Source organism: Xyrauchen texanus, chromosome 16 (genome assembly GCF_025860055.1).
Source record: "Xyrauchen texanus isolate HMW12.3.18 chromosome 16, RBS_HiC_50CHRs, whole genome shotgun sequence".
Lineage (NCBI taxonomy): Eukaryota > Metazoa > Chordata > Actinopteri > Cypriniformes > Catostomidae > Xyrauchen > Xyrauchen texanus.
Window position 1 is genome coordinate 30,703,004 of NC_068291.1, and position 25,075 is coordinate 30,728,078.

Here is a 25,075-nt window from a genome sequence, read left to right on the forward strand (position 1 = left end):
CAACTCTCTTTCTCTCTCATACACAAGCACACTCACTCAACAAGCTCCTGAATGAGCCTTAGTGTGCACCTCTTTGGGTTTAAAGGGGTCAGATCCAACACTTCTGTGGAATTTTGATTTTTTCCCCTGATGTGCACGTAATGGAATCGTTCACACAAAAAGTAAAATGTTGCCATTATTTACGCACTGAGCGCACTGTTTTGATAAAGTGCTGCAACAATGTTTTCTAACATCAAACAAAGAATAAACTAGTCAGTCCACTTGAGCCTCCTCCCCTACGTCACTCATTCTCACCACTTCTGGGGCTGAGAAAGTGGAAAGGCTAGGTTTTTAGAACCTTCTATGCTATGACAAACTCAGAATACCATGCTGCACTGAAATGTAAAGAAACATGGCGGAGGAGTCACGTGACGCCATGCGAGGCTCGGGCTCCTCGGCTCTGGAGACATTAAAAGACACTTACATGCTAAAGCTGATGCCCCTGACAAGGCCACGGAGCAGGGACTCAATTTGGCTGGAGAAGTGTGGGAAATTCGGAGAGAATTGTTGAACTTGTCGGCAATGCTGACGGAGGTCAGTGCTGACTTGGAGGATCTTGCTGTGATACGTTGATCGATCACTGCCATGGAGACAAAATTTATTGAGGGATGTTGAGAAATGGATCGATTATCTGATGTCATCGGAGAGGGAATTAGCTGCTAATCTGCTTGCGACCAGGGTGGATTTGGAGCACGTTTGGGAAAAGTTGGAGGATATGGAAAAGTCCCAGTGGTCACACATGATTATATTCACGGCTCACGGGGTTCCAGCTCGGCTATCCGCTGAGGGAGACAGGCCCCGATCAATTCTGGCCAAATTTCTGAGATCATCCGATAAAGATCTTGTGTTCTGTGAGGCGAGGAGTAAAGGAAGGCTTGGAAGAACCACAGCATTTTCTTGTTCCCATACATTGCGAATTGGACAAGAGAGAAACGTGATCGATTCAAGGAATGCAAGAAAATCTTACATCAAAGTAAAGTCGCTGATGTTCCAGGCCAAATTGAGAATAGATGCTAAGGATTGATGCAAAATATTTACATGTCCCCAGCAAGCAATGTCCATCATAAAGACAATGGACTGAGTAAGTTATTTTGTGGTACTCACATTGCAGTCAAGTGAGCCTGACTCACTGAATGTTCACTTAAACATCCGAGGAAACAGCACCTTTTTTGTTTCTTTTTGTGCTGGTTCTGCCTTGCGGCTGGAGTTTGTTTTGTGTAGTAACACTCCTTCGGCACAGTTATGTGGATGAATCTACACGTTCTTTGTGTTTATTACGCCTATTGGCTGGAGCTTGCTTTAAAGATTATCTTCTGTTGTGTTACTCAGTCTCACAAAATGTACATAGAAACACTGGATTTGAGCAATCCAATGGCAGCGTTGTCATGGGGGCTCTCGTAGGCATACATGGACTGTTTGAATTTAGAGGGAAGGACGCCAGTTGGTGCTGTCGTGCGCAGGGTTAATGTGCAGGTTTTTCTTTTTTCTGTTTGTTTGGTTTGGGGGGAAGGTTGGGGTTTGATTGTTGCACTAATGTTGGAATGTAGTTTTTATCATATTATTTTTGACACACAACCTAGTTTTTCTAATATGTCAAAAAGTCAAATGTTAATATGAGTGGATTGTCTCTCTCCACGTGGAATGTCAATGGGTTGGGGCACCCCATAAAAGAAGCGAGTTTATTTCTCTTCTTAAACTTATGAAATATGATATAGTGTTTCTTCAAGAAATGCATCTTTCCCCGCAGGAAGCTGAAAAACTTTGGAAGATGTGGTGTGGACATATTTTCTTTAGTGCTGCCTCAAGTAAGAGCAGGGGAGTCATTACACTCATGAGTAAGCATCTACAATTCAAATATCTCAAACAGATTAAAGATAAATTAGGAAGAGTCATTGTTTTTTTAGCAGAAACTCAGGGGCAAAGTCTTATTTTGGCAAATATTTACACACCTAAAGTTGACAATCAGGGCTTCATAGTGAAGCAAAAGTGTGTAAGCCACCTAGAGCATCACTGACACTTCACAGGATATGTAAAAATCTTGGTCTTACATATATTTGGAGATGTTAGAACCCATCTGGTAGGGACTATAATTTTTTTCATCAGTCCAAAAGATTTATTCTAGAATAGATTTTTTTAGTCCCTGTTGTTGATTGCTCAATTGGAAACATTTTAGTCTCAGACACACCCTGGTGAGTTTATATGAGTTGCCACATATGGAAAAAGGAAATCAAACAGTTGGCACTTTAATGTATCCCTTTTGCAAAATACTGAATTCCAACTAATGTTAAAGGCTGAAATCAATTTTTAAATGGAGACCAATTGGTCCTCAGTGTCCTCTGTGGGTGTGGCTTGGAAGGTACCTAAAGTGGTTCTTAGGGGCCAGATCATATAGTATGTCTCATTCACTAAAAAATCCAAAGCACGAGAACTCGTGGAGTTAGGTAATATTAAATATATTTATATATTATAAGTGCAGAGGCAGAGCTGAAGCGCCAAATGTCATCTGATTGCCTCAGAGAATTGACCCGATTGAAATACAGAGATAATACTATTTTGTCGAGGAAGGTGGAGTTTTGGTTATTCAGGTCAAGACAGTCATACTATGAGTCAGGGAACAAAGCAAGAAAACCTCTGGCTAGATATATAAAACAGAGAGAGTATTTTTTTTTACCATTCTCTCAGTGAAAGCTGCTGATGGTGAAATATGTACCTCAACCACTGATATTAATAATGCTTTTAAAGAATTCTATGTTGATCACTATAGTTCCACATCTTCATCTACTGATGAATATATTCTAAACTTTGTGCAACCTTTAGAACTATCTAAACTGATGAATGAGCAAAAAATTATCTTGATTCTGAGATAACCTTGGAGGAACTTGGCGAGGTAAATAAGGCCTTGCCTACGTGCAAGATTTAGGGGTCAGATGTCTTTGCAGCTTAGTTTTTTTAGATCTTATGCTACAAAATTTACTCCACTTTTGCTAGAAGTATATACGGAATCATTAAAGAATGTAAAGCTTCCGCCAACCATGACACATGCCCGGATCAGTCTGATTCTTAAAAAGGACAAAGATCCAAGCGAATGTAAGAGTCATACCACGTTGGTGGAATGACCTTCCCAACTCCATCCATGAAGCAGACTCACTCTCTGTCTTCAAAATGCGACTTAAAATGCATCTTTTCCAAGAGTACTTAACTAGTCACAAAAACATACAAAACATAAAATTGCACTTATATATGTTTTGAATACTATTCTGATGCTAGTGAAACTTTGTAATATGGCACTTTTGTACCACTGTCTCCTTAAAAGGAGTCGCTTATGTTTTCCTCTTTTGTAAGTCGCTTTGGATAAAAGCTGCCAAATGAATAAATGTCATGAATAAAAACGAGTTACTGTCCAATTTTACTGATCCAGCTAGACGTTAAATATTGTCAAAGATTTTGGCTAACCGATTAACTAAAGTTATAACATCTCTTATACGATAGATCAGGTGGGGTTTTTCAGGGCCGTAACTCTTCTTATAACATTAGGCGTTTCATCAATATCATTTGGTCAATGGCGAATGATCAGGCTCCGGTCACTTGATATGGAAGGATGGGATTATCTTTTTATGATTTTGGAAATGTATGGGTTTGGGAATACGTTTATTGGATGGATTAAGTTGTCTGTCTTGCCCAGGAACCATTAGCAGCTGCGATAAGAAAGGAGGATGATTTTCCAGGGGTGATGGTGGGAGGTGTGGCGCATAAGCTTTTTCATTATGCAGATGATATTTTATCATTCGTGGCGGCTTTTGAAGAAGGGTCATCTAGAAAACTGGGGAAATTGGACTCGTCTGGGGAAATGGGGTGGATAGCTGGTATTTTTGGAGGGCTCTCTGGGAGGGGCAGTGGAGAGAGAGGTGTAGTTGTCAATATGTGTGATTATTATATACAGTATATATATATTAGGGCTGTCAATTGATTACAATGATTAATCGAATTAATTACATGGTGTCCCGATTAATTAATCGTGATTAATCGCATACAAAAATATTTGCTGAGAAAGCCTCTCATATAATAATAATTCAATATATAATGATTAAATAATTATACATAGTTATCTTTAAATATTTAAAAAATTATCTATTTTTATAAAATTTTAAAATATTCAGATAATTAAAATGCATGACATTCTTGTGGCAGAAGAGTTCATCATTGATAAGACCATTCAAAAACCGGCTTTAGAATACAATGTATTGTTTTCTACCATATTATTGATCTTAGTCAATCATTGGCATAATGATCCATTTGACAGCAATCCATTTCACAAGTGAATTTGTCAATCAGCTGGAAATGTATTATGAGGGCTTTTTTAAGCACCAGTCGATGTAAACCTGCATCAGACATTTATTTATAGAAACAAGCCAGGGGTATACATAGTACACAATACAACAGATATATTTTACAATAATGCCAAGACATTATCTTCATTACATGTGCAATGGTTTTCAATGCTTTGGAGTTGTTGGAGGTACAAAGATTATTTAAATAATATTTCAAGTCTTTACAAAAAAAGTACAAATAGGGGCTTTATAGACATAAATGTACACTTATATATAAAAAACTTGGCAAGAAAAATAAACAGATTAATCAGAAAATATTAACTTAAGTTATCAAAACTGTGAAAACCAAATAAAACGTTGTTATAAAGCAAAGAAAATCTAGTTAAAATAGAGGTACGTACAAACAAACAACATTTTCTCCAAAATACTACAGCGTGGACACATTCCCAAAAAAGATGAGGGGCAGATGAATCTACAGCATAACAGAAGGAGCAAGTGAATCTATTTCAGGGAGCATGTTTCTTAAATAAAGATTGACTGGGTAAAAACGGTGTAACAGTTTAAAGGACACCTCCTTAACCTTGTTGGTAATTAAATATTTGTGAGGTAAAGACCATACGACCTGCGTCAGACATGCTTGTGTCACGTCTCGGGTGTGTTGCGTCATAAAAGTAAAATGTTTAGGTCACTATGTCAAGTTAAATATAGTTTAATACTCAATCTTTAAACACATCTTGAGATCCCTTGGTTCGCATTTGCGCTCGTAACGCACGTTTAAGTTGTGTGTCCGCTGAAGAGTAGTTCATGTTTTGTTCACTGTAATAAACTGTGTGTTGCTCACACAGCTGCAATTTCACTTACTGCCCTCTGGAGTAAACAGGTGGTACTACAAGCTTGAATTTCTCAATCCTTTTTCAAGTTTAACAAACCGGAGTCACTATTCATTTGCATCAAATTGCTAATAAAACCTTATTTGGTTTGGAAAAACATTACAGTGAGTAAATTATAACAGGTTTCTTCACCATGAACAGGATCCTAATTTAGTTTCTCATGTCCCTCTCTCGAACCCTTACATTCTGACCAGGAGTTTTTTTTAGGATATGTCCCATTGACTGTGTGAAAATATACGTACATTACACTTTATATCCGGAGAGAGTCACAGAATGAATGAGTGACTTCTTTCCCCATGTCTAAATAAAATACTTGCTGGCAATGCCTAGGTAGGAGAGAAAGGAGAAGAGAGAAAGAGGTGTAATTTGTGTGATTATGTACAACAACTATGAAACTACTTATGTAAACTAACCAATGAGATTGGAGAATTTGGCTTGTATTAGCTGATTTTCTTTTGTAATAATTTGGGTTTAAAGAAAGGAGAGACTCAAGTGTTTGTCTCAAGGGGTAAAAACCCACACATACACACGCCAGTATGTGTGTGTTCTCTGGTTACATTGAATAGTAATAGCAGTGTTTTGGCAGAAGTAATCCCCACCTATTATCTCAGCGTCTGCCAGAGAAGCTTGAAATACAACAAAACAATCCTGAAAACATTCCGCTGCCCTCTCCTTTTCTAATTTTCTCTTCCTTTCCTTTCTCATTCCCTTCTTACCTTTCCATTTTTTCTCTCTCTACCTTGTGAGCCTGAACTCACCTAGTGTGACTCACAACAGTTATGTTTGCCATAGCAAGGAAGGAAAGAAAGAAAGAAAGAAAGAAAGAAAGAAAGAAAGAAAGAAAGAAAGAAAGAAAGAAGGAGATAAGGCTAACTGAAGTGACAGTGGACAGGAGTGAGTGTGACAATGAGTCGGGTGTTCATTAGAGAGGGTTGACTCAGTTCTCAGGGTGAGTGAGGGTTTAGGATATCTGATAGACACACACCTTCCCCACCTGCAAAGGAAGTCCATGTACTACTTGAAACATCACTGCTAATAAACATCACATTACAGCCACACAGTCTCTGCCCAGAATGTACCATTTTTAATTCCGCAGTCATACATAGAGAGACAGATGCCAAAATACAGAGTAAGAAAAACAGCAAAACAACACTACCAATTTAAAATCTTTGCTAATGTTGGGACTCATTATTAATATTTAATAAAGTGTTATTATACACAGTAACATATTACAGGCTTAAGTTGTTAAAACAGTAATCAGTTGCTGTAATCAGTTTTAAATTTAGCTTTAAAATTAATTAACGACACTTTAAGGTACAATGGGATGCTTTATTTTTTGCTCCATCAGTTTATGGAAAATAATATACAAATATTTCTCCTGCAAAGTTTAATCAAGTAATGGGAATCAATTACCAATTAAGAGACAGTTATTGCCTTTTAGTAGCATTTTTATAGAGTGCTAATAAGTGTGTATGAGGATGTCTATGAGTGTGTGACTGTGGAAGTGTAACTGTGTGGGAGGGGTGTGTGTGTGTGTGTGTGTGTGTGTGTGTTGTGTAAATGTTCTCGTTGTGCGGTTTCCTGCAGCTGTTATTGGCTTTAATGAGAGAGACCAGATTAACACTTCAAACCTGACCCTATGGTCTCTCGCTCTCTTTCTCTCCCTCTTTGTACATCTCCCTCTCTCTTCCTTTTTGTTTAACCACCTCTCCCTTTACTTTATTCTCTGGATCATGTTGTTGTTAAATTTTCTCAGCTCATATCCATTCTGTTAGAAACACACTTAGTGTCTCTCCAGAAACTCATGATATTTTCTCTACACACTTCTCTCTCCCTAATGTTTAGCCTTCATTTTCCATCTCATTCTATGACTCTCCTCTGTCCAGAGGGGCAGTCTCATGCTTGAGTTGTCAGATGAAAATGTAGATGTCATTTGTCACAGTAACTTATACCTTTTTTCTTTTATTTACACGCAGTCACAAAAACATTACATAGAGGGCTACTTTACCTGAGCTTAAAGGGCTAGCTCACCCCAAAATGAAAACTCTGTCACCATTTACTAATCCTAATGCTGTTCCAAACCCATCTGATCTATTTTGAGATGTAAAGCATAATGTTAGGGATTGACAACCTCAGCCATCACTGGTGGCCGAGGCTAGCATTCTGCCTAACATCTCCTTTAGTGTTCAGCTGAAGAAAAAAGTTATAATGGTTTGGAACAACATGAGGGTGAGTAAAGGATTATATAAATGTCAAATTTGTGGTGATAATCCATTTAAGTATTATAAAGGGATAGTTTTTGTAGTCAATTTTATTTATAGCTGCTTCAAATTGACATACTGTATGTCCTCAGGCACACACAGAAACAGACAGATGTACAAGCATTTCTATGACCGTACTTGCCACCCTGTGCCCTGGCATTTCACTAACATAAATGTTCAAATGTCAGTTTGAGCTGACTGTGTACCGGCACACTCAATATGTGTGAAATGTGTGTATGTATGTGTGTGTGTGTGTGTGTTGTGTGATTAACGATATCTTACATTTTCAGGTTTGGCCAACAACGTGCTTTAAATTGGGATCGGATTAAAATGCACAAACACACATAGACTTATCAGTCGATGCCAGTAATCCTCAGTAGCCACTGACCTATTCTGAGAAATAGTCCAATGACAGTGAAGAAACTACAGGCCTGCAACACTACAAGGAGCTCAAAATCAAGTTCAGTGTTTTCTACAAACTGCACCAATGAAATGAATTTGCCTCTGGCTCTGGGATGTAGATCATCTATTTTCTATTTCCCTTTTCTTTTTTCCCCTCTCTCTCTTTTTTCAGGAGCAATCCATTCTGCCTTGCATCTTGGATGTTTTCAAGGGCATCGCAACACAATGATGCTTCAGAACCTCATCTTGCTCTACAAGATCTGGCTTGGCCTTCTAAACAACCCTCACGTAATACACAACCATAAGACCCTGATTGGACCGAAGAGGCAAGACAATATATTACAATGAGATTTACCACATGAATTTGAGTGTACATGATCTACAGTGTGAGATCTAGAAAACAAAGTCTGTTGATCCCATATGGAAAGTAGAAAAGCTTGTGTCCGCAACCACATCTATGATGTTAACATTTTGGCAAGAAAGGAAGAACTTGGCAATCCATTCTTCTTTCACTGACATTCAGACTGTTTCCGAGAGAGGTCAAACATGATGAGAACCTTCATCTTTTTTGAAGTGAATAACTTTCATTGGGCTGTCCAAACTGTTCCAAAAAGGGCTCGGAGAGAGTAGTAAATCATAGTATTGCACAGTGAGGTAACCCTGCATTCCAGCCTTGTTCCACATTTTTATTCCTGAATGCTGAGATAATGTTTTAATTATACATCCTGGACATTTTTAAGATGCAAAGGAAATACAGACATCACATTCCACAGGAGTTCTTGAATAAGAGCTGTAAGACTAAAGCCGCCCCACTATTCGCTGCAGTTCGGCACACGCACATCCCTAGTCCACCCCCTACATCCCTTCATCATTTCATTAAAGGAGTGTTATTAAAATCCACACTCACAGCTTTGCTCTATGGAAAGTATGCAACAGGCCAACAGGCCCATGAATATCTGACCATAAACATCTGCATTGAATCGGCTTAAAATACACAAGACCCTCCTACAATCGGTCACTGTGCTTTGCAAACTTGGGGAGACAATTGGGATGGACTTCGTGGGGCATACACAGGGATTTTTTTTTTTGCTAATCCTGGTTTCTTTTGTTTGTTAATTGGTGTTTGTAGGTGCGGAACTGTTTGTGTAGTCTTCCTTTGATCATTTGCTATATAAATAACATTTGCTTAGGTGCAAGAGACATATGTGAGACAGCTTTAAGGCTTCAGCAGAATTATTTTTGTGTCAAGCAAATGCTTGTCAGCAAACACAAACACACATGCCATGCAGATATTGTGTTATGTCGCCTAGTAAAAGAGCATGAGCTTGACAAAAGTTCAAATGTCAAGAAACCTGTGCATATAAGCTAATGCGCATGAGATCAGCTTCACCCATGCATTCAGAAATCAGAGCTTTGGCAAAGCTATCGAAAACATCTCCAGCTTGAAAAATAATACAATGTTTGACTGCGAGTCAACGGCTGTAGTCAAAAGCAAAGAAAAAAGCTTTGATGCTTTGCAAGGTTACCGTAACATCGAACATAGATCATATCAAGCAGTAAATAAATGAAATTATTGATAAATAAACATATTTATTTATAGGCTTTGAGGCTGAAGGGAGAGAGTGTAAATATTTGAAAGATACATGAAAGAATGGAAAAGAGGAGAAGATAAAGAGGAGTAGATCTGGGAAGATTTTTTGATAACATTCTCAATTGGCTGCTTTTCGACAATGATGTCACACAGCAATTTTGTTTTACAGTAGCATCAAGCATGCAGCTCCATCAGGCACATACAATTCAAAAACATTGATTGCATCATCATCTTTATCATCTTCATGCATTGTATTCCTGTTTTGACAATGCACTATACCAATCAAACTGAAACTCCGATTTTGGGGAGTGGTTCTTCTTAATAGTTAGTATTTTTGAAGTGACTTGCCAGTACAGGAACTCAAAAAAGATTAACACACTATTTTCATGTAAATATGAGATTATGACTTACAAGATTTCATCATTTTGGAACTCCAGAAGACCATGGGTATCTTCAAAGTCCTCTCCTCCTCCATGCGCAGTTCCCTCAAGGGTTTTATATGGCACTGACACCACCCCACGGGCGCCAGATGTACGCAAGACCTTCACTTCCATTACACCCACACTCTCACTAATGTGGGTCACCGGCTCTTCGAATGTGAAGATTCCGGCATGGTCATCGTCAAAGATGGTGACTGTAGCTGTGGAGGGCACACCAAGTGTTGCGATGGTCTCAACATGATTAGCTTCAGGGTTTTCAGGCTCAGCATCCTCATGAAGCACTCGAACATTGTTGAGGTGGACAAGGAAGTTCTCATCCTCCTCAAAGATGTCATCGTCAATAACTCCAACTCTGATCTCCTTCAGAGTCTCGCCTGGCTTGAAAACAATGATGCCTTCAGTGAATTCGTAGTCTGAGCCTGCGTTTGCAGTTCCATCTTCTGTGCGGAATTCCACTGACACAGTCTGGTTGAGATCGCCTCCACGTCTAACCACATTCACTGCCACAGTTCCACAGTTTTCCAAGCACTGGTAGGAGCCAGGGTCAAAAAAGATCTTAGAAATGGGATCGTTCTCTCCAGTGTCGCTGCGTACTTCGTGCATGCTTACTGCTTTACGAGCCTGATCTGCTGCGTGTTTCTTCAGAATGTTACCTGCGCCAGTCATTAAACGGGTTGCTTGGCATCGATAGAATGCACGGCTCTTCTGCTGTTGGCTGAGCACCTGGTAATTAGCAAGTTCGATCAGCTGCTCCACCTCTTTATCTGGATGTTTCTGCTTCAGTTCTTTAAGGATCTTCGCCATTTCACGTCTGACTTCCTCCTCATCCAAATCCTTATCCTCCAGGTCCAAAGCCAGAGTTCCATCCAAGAATTCCACTGCATGAGAGTTCAACATCTTCCCATCCATCTCAATATCCACCTTGGATGGCAAAGGACGGTCACCTTCTGTCTCAATGATCATGCCACGGTGTTTGCCAGCTCGGTAGCGCTTGTAAACATACTTATAAAATAGGAGGCGGCGGTCAGCGACCCAAGCAAAGAGCACACAAATGGGAAAGAAGAAAAGAGTGAGAAGACCCTCCCACACTTGGACAACGCCCGGTGAGATAACAGCCAAGATCAGGTATAGCCACAGGTAGGCAAAGATGCTCCAAGTGGCGGTGACAAAGAAAACACGTAGGTGCTTTACTTTGCGATGTTCTCCATCGGGTACCACGTAGACGCAGATTCCGATAATGACAAACATGTTAAAAGCTGCACTTCCAACGATGGTAGCGGGTCCAAGGTCACCGGCTTCAAAGTTATGGCCACACACCTCAATGACTGAGAGTAGAATTTCAGGAGCAGACGACCCCAGAGCCATAAGGGTGAGGTTGGACACGGTTTCGTTCCAGATGCGTACAGTTGTGGTGGTCGTTTCACCATTTTGTTTCTTAATGGTGATCTCCTTCTCCTGAGAGGTGATGACCTCGATGGATGCCATGAAGCGGTCAGCAATAATTGACACGCCAAGAAACATGTATGCTAGTGCCACAAAGTAAACTGTGGCCCGAGCCACCTTGTCCCCAAAGGAAGGGTTTTGGGGTTTCCACACTGGGAGGATGACTCCTGGGGCACATACGGGTCCATCAACACCACAGGTCAGAGATTTGTTGGCAGGAGAACTATGATCCAGGCTGTGGTCTTGTGCATGTTCTGCTGTCACATGGTGGACACTGCAGAGCAGTATCACCAAGACGACTAGACACTGAAAGCACAGCAAGAGGCATGGGGATATCTCACGGTGCCTCATCATTCCTTAATGGGTGACAAACTTCTGCAGCAATAAAGAGACAAAAAGGGAGAATGAAGAAAAAAATAGACAACTAATGAAATTGAACCAATACACTGTAGGTAAGTGCCTACCCAAGCTTTTTAGAAATTGTTATATTATTATGGAGTGAATTCAAGACTCATCACTATTTGCTGAAACTCACATTCAGAAATGTCAGGTAAAATAGTTTTTAATTCAGGACCATCTGGACTTGCTTATCCACTTGTTTATCCATTCATTCGTTGAGTTTGTTTCATCAGAATGGATAAACAAATCCAGATGCTCCCTACAATCTGCACAGTGTTTCTCCTTTGAAGAGCGTTATTCACTGGGCGTAACATAACCGCTTCTCCAAAAATCAATCCAATAAGATTCAGTTTGGGACATTGCTGCTTGACTGTAAGCAAGCAAACCTGAATGCAAACAATGCCAGCAAGATGCATCATCAAGCTAAGGTGGCAATCGGCCCCTGAGGCAAGAAGATGAAACACTTGCTCATGGTGCAAAACACATGCATGGACACACACCCACCAGTACCTGCACACACACACATATTTGAAGTCACTATTATTTTTTCAACGGATACAGTCTATTGCCAGTGCTTGGACACATTAGTCACGTAATATTCATATATAAAACAAATGTCACTACCCCTCCAACGCATAATTAATATGCCTTCATAATTATTTAATCGCACGCATTTCACCAGTTCAGTCATCGTCCCTTTGCACGTTACAGCAAGAGTCATCGCCTCAATGGAGAACGATGTATTTATACAATTCTACCATATTTCTGAATGTCGTCACATTATCTTCTTAACTTCAAAATGTTTAGAAATTATTTTAATATCTGAAATTGATAACCGTTTTAATTATGCACTGCTCTCATGTAGATCTTCAGCAATCTCTTGCTCTCTTTCAGCACCTCTACCCTATCCACTAAAAAGAGAAGTAATAAGAGAAACATCTGTTATCTCAGATCCCAGGCGATGCGGACACACACATTATACCTTAATGGGATTCTATTATTGTTTGGATAATCGTAGCCACTGTGCAGACATCGGTTTTTTTTCCCCCCAAGATATACTCGTGGATCGCCACGCCGCGCTACCGTAGCATGTTTAACACAACTTTCACGTGCACATCAGAAACCGGGAAACCAGGATGCACACGGTGGATTGCCGGTTGTTTTTTTTTATCATCTTCAGCCGCACAGCACTGGACGGGAACGAGTCAGTAAAATGAGAGCACCTCTGTATCAATTGGGTCACTGTCCTTAATGATTATATGAAAATGATATTCGGTTTCTATGCAGACTATTAACACTCATGGAAATATGCAGTCACAGCTTCATGCAAATCCATGTAATATTTAATGAAAGAGCTGGACACAGCTTTCCTACCGTAACGGTGCTTCGTCCGAGAGTGAAGTCAGTCAGTCTCGGTGATAGAGGTAGGATGAGTGTTAACGGAGACAGTGCGTGTCGGAAGCCGTCAGTAGTATCCCAGTTCGCATCAGTTTGGGTTTTTATAAACGAGATGCTGGAAAGATAAGAGTGTGTGAGTATTATATTCACCCTACAATTTCCATACGCGTTTTCCCCCCACAGACAGACCCGTACCGATCAAATATCTGATGCTATATCAGCAAATCTGAGAGAGCCGAAATGTGCGTGCGAGTCTTTCCTCATTCTTCCTTCTCTCCGTTCAGTGCGTGCGTGCGTGTGTGTGCCCGCGTGCCGCGGAGCCTCGCGAGAGAGAGAGAGAGAGAGAGAGAGAGAGAGAGAACGGGGGATTCTGCTCCCAAGGTATCTCCCCCTTTCTTCGATTCTGCCCTCTGTTTCACTCTCAACGCAAACGCGAATCGGTTCCTTTTACTGATTTTCAATCAATTATCAATCAGTACCTATGATGGCAACCATGTGATACAGTTGCTATCTGTTAGGTTTCATTTATAGTAGTAAAAGGAATCACAGTATATTCTACACCCATTTTCCTTCCTCTCTCCAGCTGGCTTTCTAGTGTATTCAGAAAGTATTCACCTTAATTTTTTCAAATTTTGTTATATTGCAGCCTTATGCTAAAATGCTTTAAATTATTTATTTTTTTCACATCAATCTACACTAATTTTGATAACTTTGCAGATTTATTAAAAAGAAAAAACTGAAATATCATATTGAAATAAGTATTCAGACCTTTAATCTGAAGCACCTTTAGCAGCGATTACAGCCTTAAATCTTTTTGGGTATGATGCGACAAGTTTTGTACATCTGTATTTGGGGATATCCTTTCAAGCTCTGTCAGATTGGATGGGAACTGTTAGTGGACAGCCATTTTCAGGGCTCTCCAGAGATGTTCGATTGGGTTCAAGTGATTGGGTCACTCAAGGACATTCACAGAGTTGTCCATAAGCCACTCTTGCGTGGTCTTGGTTGTGTGCTTAGGGCCATTGCCCAGTTGAAAGGTGAACCTGCGGCCCAGTCTGAGGTCCTGAGCACTCTGGATCAGGTTTGGATATCTCTGTATTTTGCTGCGTTTAGATTTCCTTCAACTCTGACCAGCCCCCCAGTCCCTGCTGCTGAAAACCACCCCCACAGCATGATGCTACCACCACCATTCTTCACCGTTGGGATGGTATTGCGCAGGTGATGAGCGGTGCCTGGTTTCCTCCAGACATAACACTTGGAATTAAGGCTAAACAGTTCAATCTTCGTTACATCAGACCAGAGAATCTTGTTTCTTGCAGTCTGAGAGTCCATTAGGTGCTTTTTATATGTCTTACACCGAGAAGCGGCTTATGTCCGGCAACTCTGCCATAAAGTCCAGATCGGTGGAGTGTCAGTATGTCACTAGTGATCGTAGGAGATTTCAGTGAGCAAACATTTTAGTACTCTGGAAGGATTTTGTGATTGAAACCTGACTGCTGAAATAGGGAAGTGTTCAAGACGCACCCTTGCACTCTGCTCAACACTCTATTGTGGGAATTTGTGATTGCTGGTTAGCGAAATGTTTTAAACACTGCGGTTAACATTGTGGGTTCAAAAGAAACATTAATATAGACCATTTCAAAGGTTTATGGAAGTTAAATCTTTGTCCCTTAAACATTTCCAGCTAGTTATCAAACTCATGTATGAGGAGTGGTGGTGGCATAGTGGGCTAAAGTACATAAATGTTAATCAGAAGGTCACTGGTTCGATCCCCACCACCATCGTGTCCTTGAGCATGACACTTAACTCCAGGTTGCTCCAGGTGGATTGTCCCTGTAATAAGTGCACTGTAAGTTGCTTTGGATAAAAGCGTCTGCCAAATGCATAAATGTAAATGTAAAATGTCATTAAAAAAAACAGCTGGAGGCTCTTTATTCATAGTGACGTTAACAAGATTAACGTTAATATTCACCAATACGATTATAATAGATTGTCATTATTAAAATGTGGACTATGCCATTTGGTGGCTGGATGCTCCATGGATGCCTGAAACAAACGGAAATTAAAGCATTTAGATCTTTGAAAAAGCAACGACAAACAGATGCATGATTCTCTTCAGTCAAGTGAGACGGCTGGATGTATATGTGCACTACTAACAACTGTTAGCCTGGAGACATATCTTATCGCTGGTAGGTGAATTACATTTTTGACAAATAATAGTAAGTTTGATGGGTGGAGTTTAGTTGGCTAATTTCAGAGTATTTCTTTACATTCTCTAAAAGTTACTACAGACAGATCACTATCATTATAATGAATGAAGTCATTTACAAATAAATTAATTTAACATATACTTTTATCCAAAGCAACTTACAAATGAGGAACTTAACTTGCTATTTGTCAACTTGCTAGGGGTGAAACCCCCTTCAGCACCCCCCTGAATGTTTTTTTTTTGACTGGGGGTGCGCCCTGTGCCGCCCCAGGTTACAGGTCGCCCATGCTTAAATCTGCCCCTGCTCGCTAGTCATTTTATTTAAACAGTTCTGGGATATCAAAATGCATCTACCGGAAATGCTTCAAGGCCAGACATGGGCAGTAGTTTTTTAATTCCTTTGTTATTGTTTATGTCTTTAAAATGGTCTCTACAGCATGGAGTTAACATGTATGCACATACACACACACACTTTAATTTCGAATTTACATCCTAATTGCATAATTTTATTAAAAAGCCTTGTTTGATCTTGGCCCTATTCTAAACAAAGGTGACCATTCTTGAATTTTTCCATACCATTACTTACTGATGACAAGTGCAATATGTCTTTCTAAAATGCTGATTTTTACAGAGTAATTTATCAAGAGTATTAATGTTTATTGTTATTTGTAATATTATTTTGTATGATATGAAACAAAAGAATAGACCATTTAAAATACACTTTAATAAATGGCAACATTTCACAGCAAGTTGCATATATGATGGCCTAATTCTTGCAGTAACTGAGTGTGCCAGTAGAGGCGCCACAGCGGATCTGAGAGGCATGGAGCTCTGATTGAGGCACTGGTGAAGTTTCACCTTCAATGGATGGCTTATCTGATTTCTGTGACACACACGCACGCACGCGCGCGGGCGTTGGTGAGGCTATCCTTATGACTAGAGAGCTCTCTATAGACATACTTATTTTTATACAGTACAAACTATAGATTCTATCCCCTAACTCTACCCCTAAACCTTACAAAACTTTCAGCATTTTTACATAAAAAAAGTTTAGATTACAAGTAGCTACACAACACACACACACACACACACACACACACACACACACACACACACACACACACACACACACACACACACACACAGTGACATAAAAAAAGTTTAGATTACAAGTAGCTACACACACACACACACACACACACACACACACACACACACACACACACACACACACACACACACACACACACACACACACAGTGATTTTGCTCTGTGGACTCAGACAGGTGCGGAGAAAACACTTGTGCTATCTTTTGTTTAAAAAAATCTGATTCATTCATCTATATTTGGCTCATATGTGTGTTTTAGCCTATTAGTCATTTTCTCTAGTCCAGAGGAGCACAGTGTCACCGTGATTCAGCCTCAATTCTTAAAACATTGCCACACACAAGTTTATTTTCTAAGTTATAGTACTTCCTTGCAGTGAGTTAAACATGCAGCAGCAGCTATTTTGCTTTGCTCAGGTATGGTACAGAGTGGCCTAATTTTTGTTCATTTTGGCTAGAGGTAGATGATCTCTCTCTTGTCCCTCATTTGCCCTCTCTCTGTCTCCAGTGGTGTTTCAGAAGTTTACTCCAAGAGTACGCTAACCTGATACACTCAGTACGCTAACCTGATGCCCCAGAACACTCACCATGTTAAGTGGCAAAATGAAACAGTCATTATCTCAAACACACAAATACACATCTATGCAGATGGTATATTCTTAAAGTAATATACTCAGAATGTAAATAATTGAGACAATATTGAGACATAAATCTGCTAATTCTGTAATGATATAAAGCTGTTTTAGGCCTCACAGGGATCTCTTCCAAAGTAAAGCTTACTCGTGCTAAAAAAAATGGGAGAAAACTATTGAATTCAATTACAGTTACTGAATAACATTTTGTTGGTAAACTGTAATAAATCAAACAGTATTTGCAGAAATTGTAGAACTGCTTTTCTTAGTTGTGTTCTTTGATAACAGTGCCATGATGAGCAGAGAGTGACAGACTTTTAAAGACCAAATACAATTAAATAGGGAGGGGCATGGAATATCATATCTTATCATCTCCTAACATGGCAGAAATATTTCCTGTCTCTATGATAACACATAACTGGGCACTTCCTGTCACCTCAGTTTCATGTATTTTATGTGTGCCTCTCTCATTCTCTCAGCTGTCCTCTTCACTCTCTTTCTACCTCACCTTTTCCTCTTTTCCACAGAAGAGCCTCTTATTATTTCATCTTACTCATCCATAATGTGACACAGTCTATCTTTGTCTTTGAAGGTGACATGTTGACTCTGAATAAAATGTGTGTGTGTGAGTGTAGGTGTTTCCATTACTTTTAACAATGACTTTTTGTCCATTTCTTAAAAATCACAAGTTGAATGACTGTCTTAGTAAACACTGCTGTATACTGACTTGTAAGTTTATATTACATAACCAACTACATTTACAAGCTTGTTCAAATGTGATTAAATTGTGTGGTAGCTCAACTGATAGAGTATTCCAGTTGCAATGCTAAGGACCAAGTTACGAGTCTTGAAGAGCACGTGAGTAGACACTTGAGCCGAAAGTGTCAGAACAAAATAACTTAGCTGCTTCAGCAATTGGATTTTTCGTGTCACATTTGCTTTTCATGACACTATCGGTTAGGTTTGGCTTTAAGGTTTATGGTAGGGATTTAAAAAAAAATGAAACTGTTTGATAGAAAATTTGACTTTTGTAAGGAACGAATGTAAGGAACCACAAAAAATTATTTTGCAAAAATGTTGGCACATTCATTGCCACATCTTTCCATTCAGCAAAAGCTGATAGGGACTGGGACTCCTTTTGGGAGTTTGAGAGCCCTAATTGCTATTAACTGTCATTCTGTGGAAAAGAGCAGCTTGATCATTAAACTAAAAAGCTACCTTTGTGCTTCAAGGAAAAAGTACATTCAGATTTGAAAAGTATGAGGCCACAAGTAGATGATGACAGAATCTTAATTTTTGGGTGAACTATTCTTTTCATAAAATTGCAAGCCTCGTGTGCATGTTTCATTTTGAGATTCAGTGGATTTGGCTTTGCCTTCAGGGGCGTTGTGTGCTGCTCTTTTTGTCGCCAGCACAGAGCGCTAGGGGTCAAGACAGCAGCCACCACATTGGAGTCTGCTCACTTTGGGGAGGACAGTGACACGTGTATATGAGCAGGAGAAAGATATACAGATACAGAGAGGAAGAAAGAGAAAACCGATTACATTTTGGTGTGTACATATCTATCCATGAACGTCAAGATTTTAGGTTACAATGTATATAAAAATATTTGGGAAAGTGTATTATTTAGATAAAGTGTCTGGTCACCATAAAAGGATAGTCCCCCTTTTTTTTAGTAAGACCTTTGATATTAGGGCAAAAATCGTATTCTTGATTATCATTTTTGTATTTTTTTCCTGTAAAAATATAAAAAAAATCCTTAAAACTAGATAAATTAAAATGATCTTGTTTTAGAAACAACACTGTATAAGATATTTAGGTTTTTCAGACAATGGATTTTTAATGTGTATTTCGTCTTACTGTACTGGCAGAGTTCCCTGTCTGTCACTCACTCGACGTTGTGTCGATGAGTTCACACTAGGGCTCGCTCCTGCGGAGCCCAGACATCTCTGATCTTGAGAAAAGGCCAATGAGAATTGGCGTGTGGAATTTGCATGCCACTCCCCCGGACATACGGGTATAAAAGGAGTGACGCTACACATCCACATCAGATTTCTTCTTCGGAGCCGAGAGAGCAGTCACAGAGCTAAATTCCTCTACCGTCTTCATTCATCTCTCCAAGCTGTTGGTTCTACAGCACTTTCCAGCGGTTCTCCCCCTATTTTAACAATAATGCAGTAATAATGGCAGTAAAATACATGTGGTGAGCACACACCCCTGGGCGCTTCAGCAGAGGCCCCGAGCCGACGGCCTCCGCGAGCCACAAGGACAAAATTCTTCCTCCCCCGTCAAGGAGTCAGGTAAGTGCTTTGATGTCCCTAGACTCAGCACTCCGGGCGTTTTATCAGGGGCGTTGTGGCTTCTTGGGCGTTGTCCCACAGCGCCTCTCTAGCAGACATATGTAGAGCCGCGGGTTGGGCAATACCTAACACCTTTGCGCGGTTCTATAAACTCAGGGTTGAGCCAGTTTCGTCCCGTGTGTTATCAGGTGACACAAACAGGTCATTTCGGGTCAGCTGGCCGGGTGTATCGCTTGAGCATAGCGCCTTGACGTGCGCTCTTTCCCCAGTTGCCTTCGCAGGAAGTGTGAACCCTGGACGTTCTTCCTCCCTAGCCTAGCGGCCGTCAAGTCTTTGGAGAGGTAAGTGCTCCACATGTGCTGGGTGTCCCCTTGGGCAAACCCGTGTGATGTATATCCCGCAAAATGGTTTCCCTGCCGGTAAACCGCGTCTTCCTTGGACAGAGGGCCCTCTGCCCTTGGTGGCAGTGTTTGTAGTAACTCCTCCCCCCTTGGGTAGGATCTACCACGACGAGATCGAGAGGGAACGAGATGTTGTGTCAGAGACCAACTGCTGAAAGCGTCAGGTCTTTGGCTCAGCTCCTCAGGGCGATACCTGATGTGGATGTGCAGCGTCACTCCTTTTATACCCGTATGTCCGGGGGAGTGGCATGCAAATTCCACACGCCAATTCTCATTGGCCTTTTCTCAAGATCAGAGATGTCTGGGCTCCGCAGGATTGACCCCTAGTGTCAACTCATTGACACAACGTCTCGTTCCCTCCATGAGGTTACCTCAGTAACCGAGACGTTTTTATATTCAAAACAAGTGAAAAAGTCTATCAGTGCTGAAGAAATAATCTAAAGTATTTTGAATTTGTTACTGACCTTGAGTAATCTAACAGAATGTGTTACAAATTACATTTTACAGCACGTATTCAGTAATCTGTAGTGGAATACATTTCAAAAGTAACCCTACCAACCCTTTGTGTATCCATGTTTACATACCAATTAGTTAATGGAAACCAACAGCTATGGTGCTATGACATGTCCAAAAAGAAAATGATTTGTCATGCTGTTTACATCCAAAAGACTTTATAAAACATTTATCACTGGCACTTAAAGTATGACTGATTTTGTAGTTAGCTTCAATATGTGCCAATATTTGAGTATTGTTAAGTGAATTACAAGAAGGGGGTGGGATTGAGTTTGTTCACCCACACCCAGTGACAAGCCAGCAACATAAACCAAAGCAATTCAACAGGAGTGTACTCAGCTGCAAGCAATTTGAGCTCAGATCAGCTGTGGAGACATGGTATTTAGTATTATTCCAATTACTGGCTTGTGTGTATGTGTCTAACATCTGTATTTGAACCCCTGCTGTGACTATGGGGCTCTCTTCCAACATGGTCCATGAAGACTAGCAGTAACGATTAATCACTGCTGATGTCTTTGATCACTTACTGAGTCAGATCATCATGACTACATGTCTAAAGTCTTAAAAACCGCAATGACCCCCCACAGAAGTGGGAGATCCGGGTCTCTCGTGTCATGGCACAGTAGATAGTGGCTTACTACTGCCTTGCGATCAAAAAATGTGTTAAGCTTTTCAGGCTAAAGAAGTCACTTTTCATTTCAGTTTCAAAGTCTTCATAAAACAGAATCTGATGCCAAGTCTTGTACAGTGTCTGTGTAGTTCTAAACATGTACCATTTTTATGCGTGTTTGGTTGCTTTGTATCCACTGGACCCAATGTGTTCTGTTCTTTTATATTAGTATGGAGAAAAGTACTGTATGCATTCGTACATGCAGGCAACTTTCCCCAAAAGGCAAGTGCTAATTTTCACCGTTGATTTTGCCATTACTCTGGTGATATCTGTAAAAAGAATTGGAGCCACAAATCTGACATACAGCTAGCCGTGTCATAGCTATTTTGCTCAAGGAAGCACAGACACTACATCCCAATTTGCTACTATCTGGACTGAATAATATACAAGATTCCAATTACTGCATTCCAAATCATAGTACTTTGTGAATATTAAGTCAAAAGTTGCCCTGATGGTATACTATTTCCAATGGATTTTCAAAAGGTGCATCAGTGCTTTGTTTTTTGGTTATTATTGACCACTTTCTCTTGTACAACAGAACAGAAGAGAAGGACTTTGTGACATTCTGTTTCAATCAACTATTTTTAGTGGTGAAGAATGCAAAGCTGAAGTTGGCACAACAGTTTTTAAATATACAAACCTTAAAGCAAAATTAAGTTATATAGCTATGTGCTTACATGCAAATGCAATAATGTGAGTGGTAGAATTTCATGATGTTGTGGTATGTCCCAAATACTTGCATAATTTTTACAGGTTCTCGCCTCCTCCTTTCCAGTGTAAAGCAGTTCAATGGAAAGGAGGAGGTGAGAACCGGCTTGATAATATAAATAATATTTTTTAATAAAGAACTAAATCCAAAAGACACAAACACACACATAGGACAGACAGCTGCCCTCTCTGTCGCACCACCGTCCACAGTCGGCCTTTATCCCTCTCGGAGTCTTGATTAGCCTGATAAGGGGCCGGGTGTGTAAAATCACGCCCTCCGCCCTGTCACAGTCATGTTTATTTTTTTGGAGATCTTGCTTGTCCCTTTGTGACTATTTTACCATTTCATATACACTTGACCTTTCAACTGATGTAAATGTGATGTAAAAAACAATGACATCAAGGCTTCCCTAGACTTCTGAATATGTTGACAAAGGGAAACTCAAACATCGACTGTAGCTTTAGTGCACATTTAATGATGAGAGCTACAGCACACACAAAGAGGTGGAGTGACCTCTGTGGCCTGTCTGTGACACAGAAATGCAAACATTATGCATAATGCATTAAAAGTATCACGTCTTATCTAATAATATTATGCTAAAATAGTGCACAGTTTTTTTAACTGACACCTTTACTCTGTAAAGCCTGGCATATTAAAGAATTGTCAAAAAAAAAAAACATTTTTTTTTTTTTTTGTGTAGGAGATTTTTCATTTAAGTTTTTCTTAGCCCATTCAAGCTACAGTGGTAAATCTTGGGGTATTATTAGAGGACTCCCTGGGCTTTTCAGAGAGTCTTCAAAGAGTTTGGCCATGAAAATGTCCTCTCCTTGGTCTATAAATATGAATGGAAATGTATCACAATTCAATTCAGCACATCAAATAGCCTACAATATGAACAAAATATTCATTTTTCAATAAAAACATTTATTATATGTATTTTATGCACCAAACACTATATTGACATTTAAAAAGAGAAATTGTAAAACATTTTTCACTGGGTTTCAGGAACTTATGGTTAGATGACATCATAATAGCGTGTAATGTAAAATAATTGGATCTTTATTATGACAGAGCAGTCTACATATATATCAATACACAGAAATATAATTATACACTTTAAATATATTTTATAAAACGTATATGTCAGAATTTTCAAAGCTCTGTGATTTATTTATGTTATTTTTTTGTGGTTGGCATGAATTTAATGTAATGGTGTTTGAGAGATATAATGCAAAAGCCTGTTGTATCATATTTGATAGATGGTTTTAACAGGCATTTGCAATAAAACAATATACACAATTTTAACCAAGGACAAGTTGCTTTTATTAAGCAAATACTATTTTTTATACAAATACTATAACGTTACTTGAATTGGGGCTATTTTGTGCATTTCTATCATTATAATGTGGAAGGCTTTGTCTGGAAACTGATAATAAAGCATTATTGTCACATACTGTATTGTTTTGTTTTCTTTTATAAAAAGGAAATAAATTAATTTAGATTAATCTGTGATTAATCAGCATTAACTTTAATTATGATAAAATATTTTAATCAAATTACAGCATTAATTTAAATGAAAACTCCCTTCCTACTGTGTGCATAAAAAGTTTTTCAGATGGCTGAAAAGTCCAGTACTTTCAACATTAGGTCCTATTTTAAATATCAAGGAACTTTTTTACATTTTTCGGATGCTTTAAAATCACTTTTCCATACAAATTTGTATATCAGGATATCGCTATCGACCAGAAAAGTCAAGAATACATGATATATATTTTTGCTAATATCACCCACCTCTACAACACACTACTTTATTTAAAAAAGTAACAATGTAAGATAGTCAGTAATACAATAATGTGATGCATTACTTAAGTAATGTTCCAACACATTGGCTATCGGTACTAGAGAATATGACATTTATATAAACTAAAATATTCAAATACTTAAATACAATACTTTCTACAAAACGGTTGAAAGCAATGCTTGCATAATCAGTGATATTTCTGGACAGTACAGAAGACAACGCATCAACCTAACATCTTTCCATATCTCACTGCCATTGAATATTGCAGTGTGTGTATGTTTATGCAAGCATATGTGGATTTGTGTGAAACAGAGATAAACCAATAGATGGGATAATGAGGACAGGACTCAAAGCCAGCTGTGGTCTGTCATGTGCAGGAGGGACCAGAAATGAATAGAGAAGAGTGGAGAAGAAAATACAAGAGAGAAGAAAAGAATAGAAGAGAAAGAGAAGAATATGCGATGAAGAGAGAGAAAGAGGGGGGCAAAAGACATCCTTTTCTAAAATTATGTTGCAGTGTCCAATACTACAGTCACAACTGTGGGTTGTGACCCAAAATTGGTCGCAGATCTGTTCTGATAGTGTCATATACAGCAGGGAAAACAATGCTTAATGCAAATGATACTGTCATGTCCACTGTTGTCTTTTGTTTTTATGCTTTTATGTTGAAGTTTAGTTTAGTTCCTGTTTCCTGTTTGGTTTTTGTAGTCCTTTGTAGTTCCTCTTTATGATTGGTTTTCCCCTGATTGTTTCCCCAGCTGTCCCTCATTCCCTTGTTTGTTCAATTCTGTATTTAAACCCTGGTTGTTTGTTCAGTCTTTGTCGGTCGTTGTTTGTGATGTTTGATGAATGTTGATGTTTTGCGCCGTTGCCTGTCTTCCCGTTTGTTCATCCTGTTCCGTGTACCCTCGATGTTTTCCTGATTTAGTTTTGTTTTCCCCATGTGGAGGTTTTCATTTGTTCCTGTTTGATTTTGTCTTCACTCTGATTTACATAAAGAACCGCACGTGGATCCCACCTCCTCGTCTGCCTCTGTCTTCGTCCTCATCGTATCAAATACAGTCTTGACCAATCATAAAAAGGAACTACAAAGGACTAAAAAAACCAAACAGGAAACAGGAACTAAACTAAACTTCAACATAAAAACACAAAAACAAAAGACAACAATGGACATGACAGATACACAACATAAAAATATTATTGTACATTGTTGTACATTGGATATAAAATAAACGTATTAAGTTTTAAAAGGGAGGACAAACATATCATGCATAGATTTCTGTATATGTCAAAGCCTGTATGTCCTATGTTATTATAATGCAAATTCATAATTTTTCACTTGGTAATATGACTAATACTATTAAAATATATATTTACAGAACGAAATTTATACATTTGCAGTTTTACAGTTCATAGTTATTTTGAGAAATCTTTCAATTTTATTTAAAAAAAAATCAATGTTTGATTTTAAGGACTTTTTTTTTTTTTTTTACAATATTTTTTATTACAAATTTTGGTTTGTACAGTAAACAATGTTGGTACT

The 25,075-nt window shown here is 39.1% G+C and overlaps 1 protein-coding gene across 2 annotated transcripts in view; it reads right to left on the reverse strand.

Moving 5' to 3' along the window:
- LOC127656852 (sodium/calcium exchanger 1-like) overlaps positions 1–13,348 on the reverse strand; it is a 114,334-nt gene extending 100,986 nt beyond the window's left edge. For both annotated transcript variants that reach the window (XM_052145368.1, XM_052145369.1), the window contains exons 1-2: positions 13,168–13,348; positions 9,923–11,769 (exon numbers count right to left, since the gene is read on the reverse strand). In XM_052145368.1, coding sequence (XP_052001328.1) covers positions 9,923–11,748 — 1,826 coding nt within the window. In that variant the 5' untranslated portion in view covers positions 11,749–11,769; positions 13,168–13,348. The remainder of the gene's footprint in view (positions 1–9,922; positions 11,770–13,167) is intronic.
- Between the last annotated feature and the right edge of the window lie 11,727 nt (positions 13,349–25,075).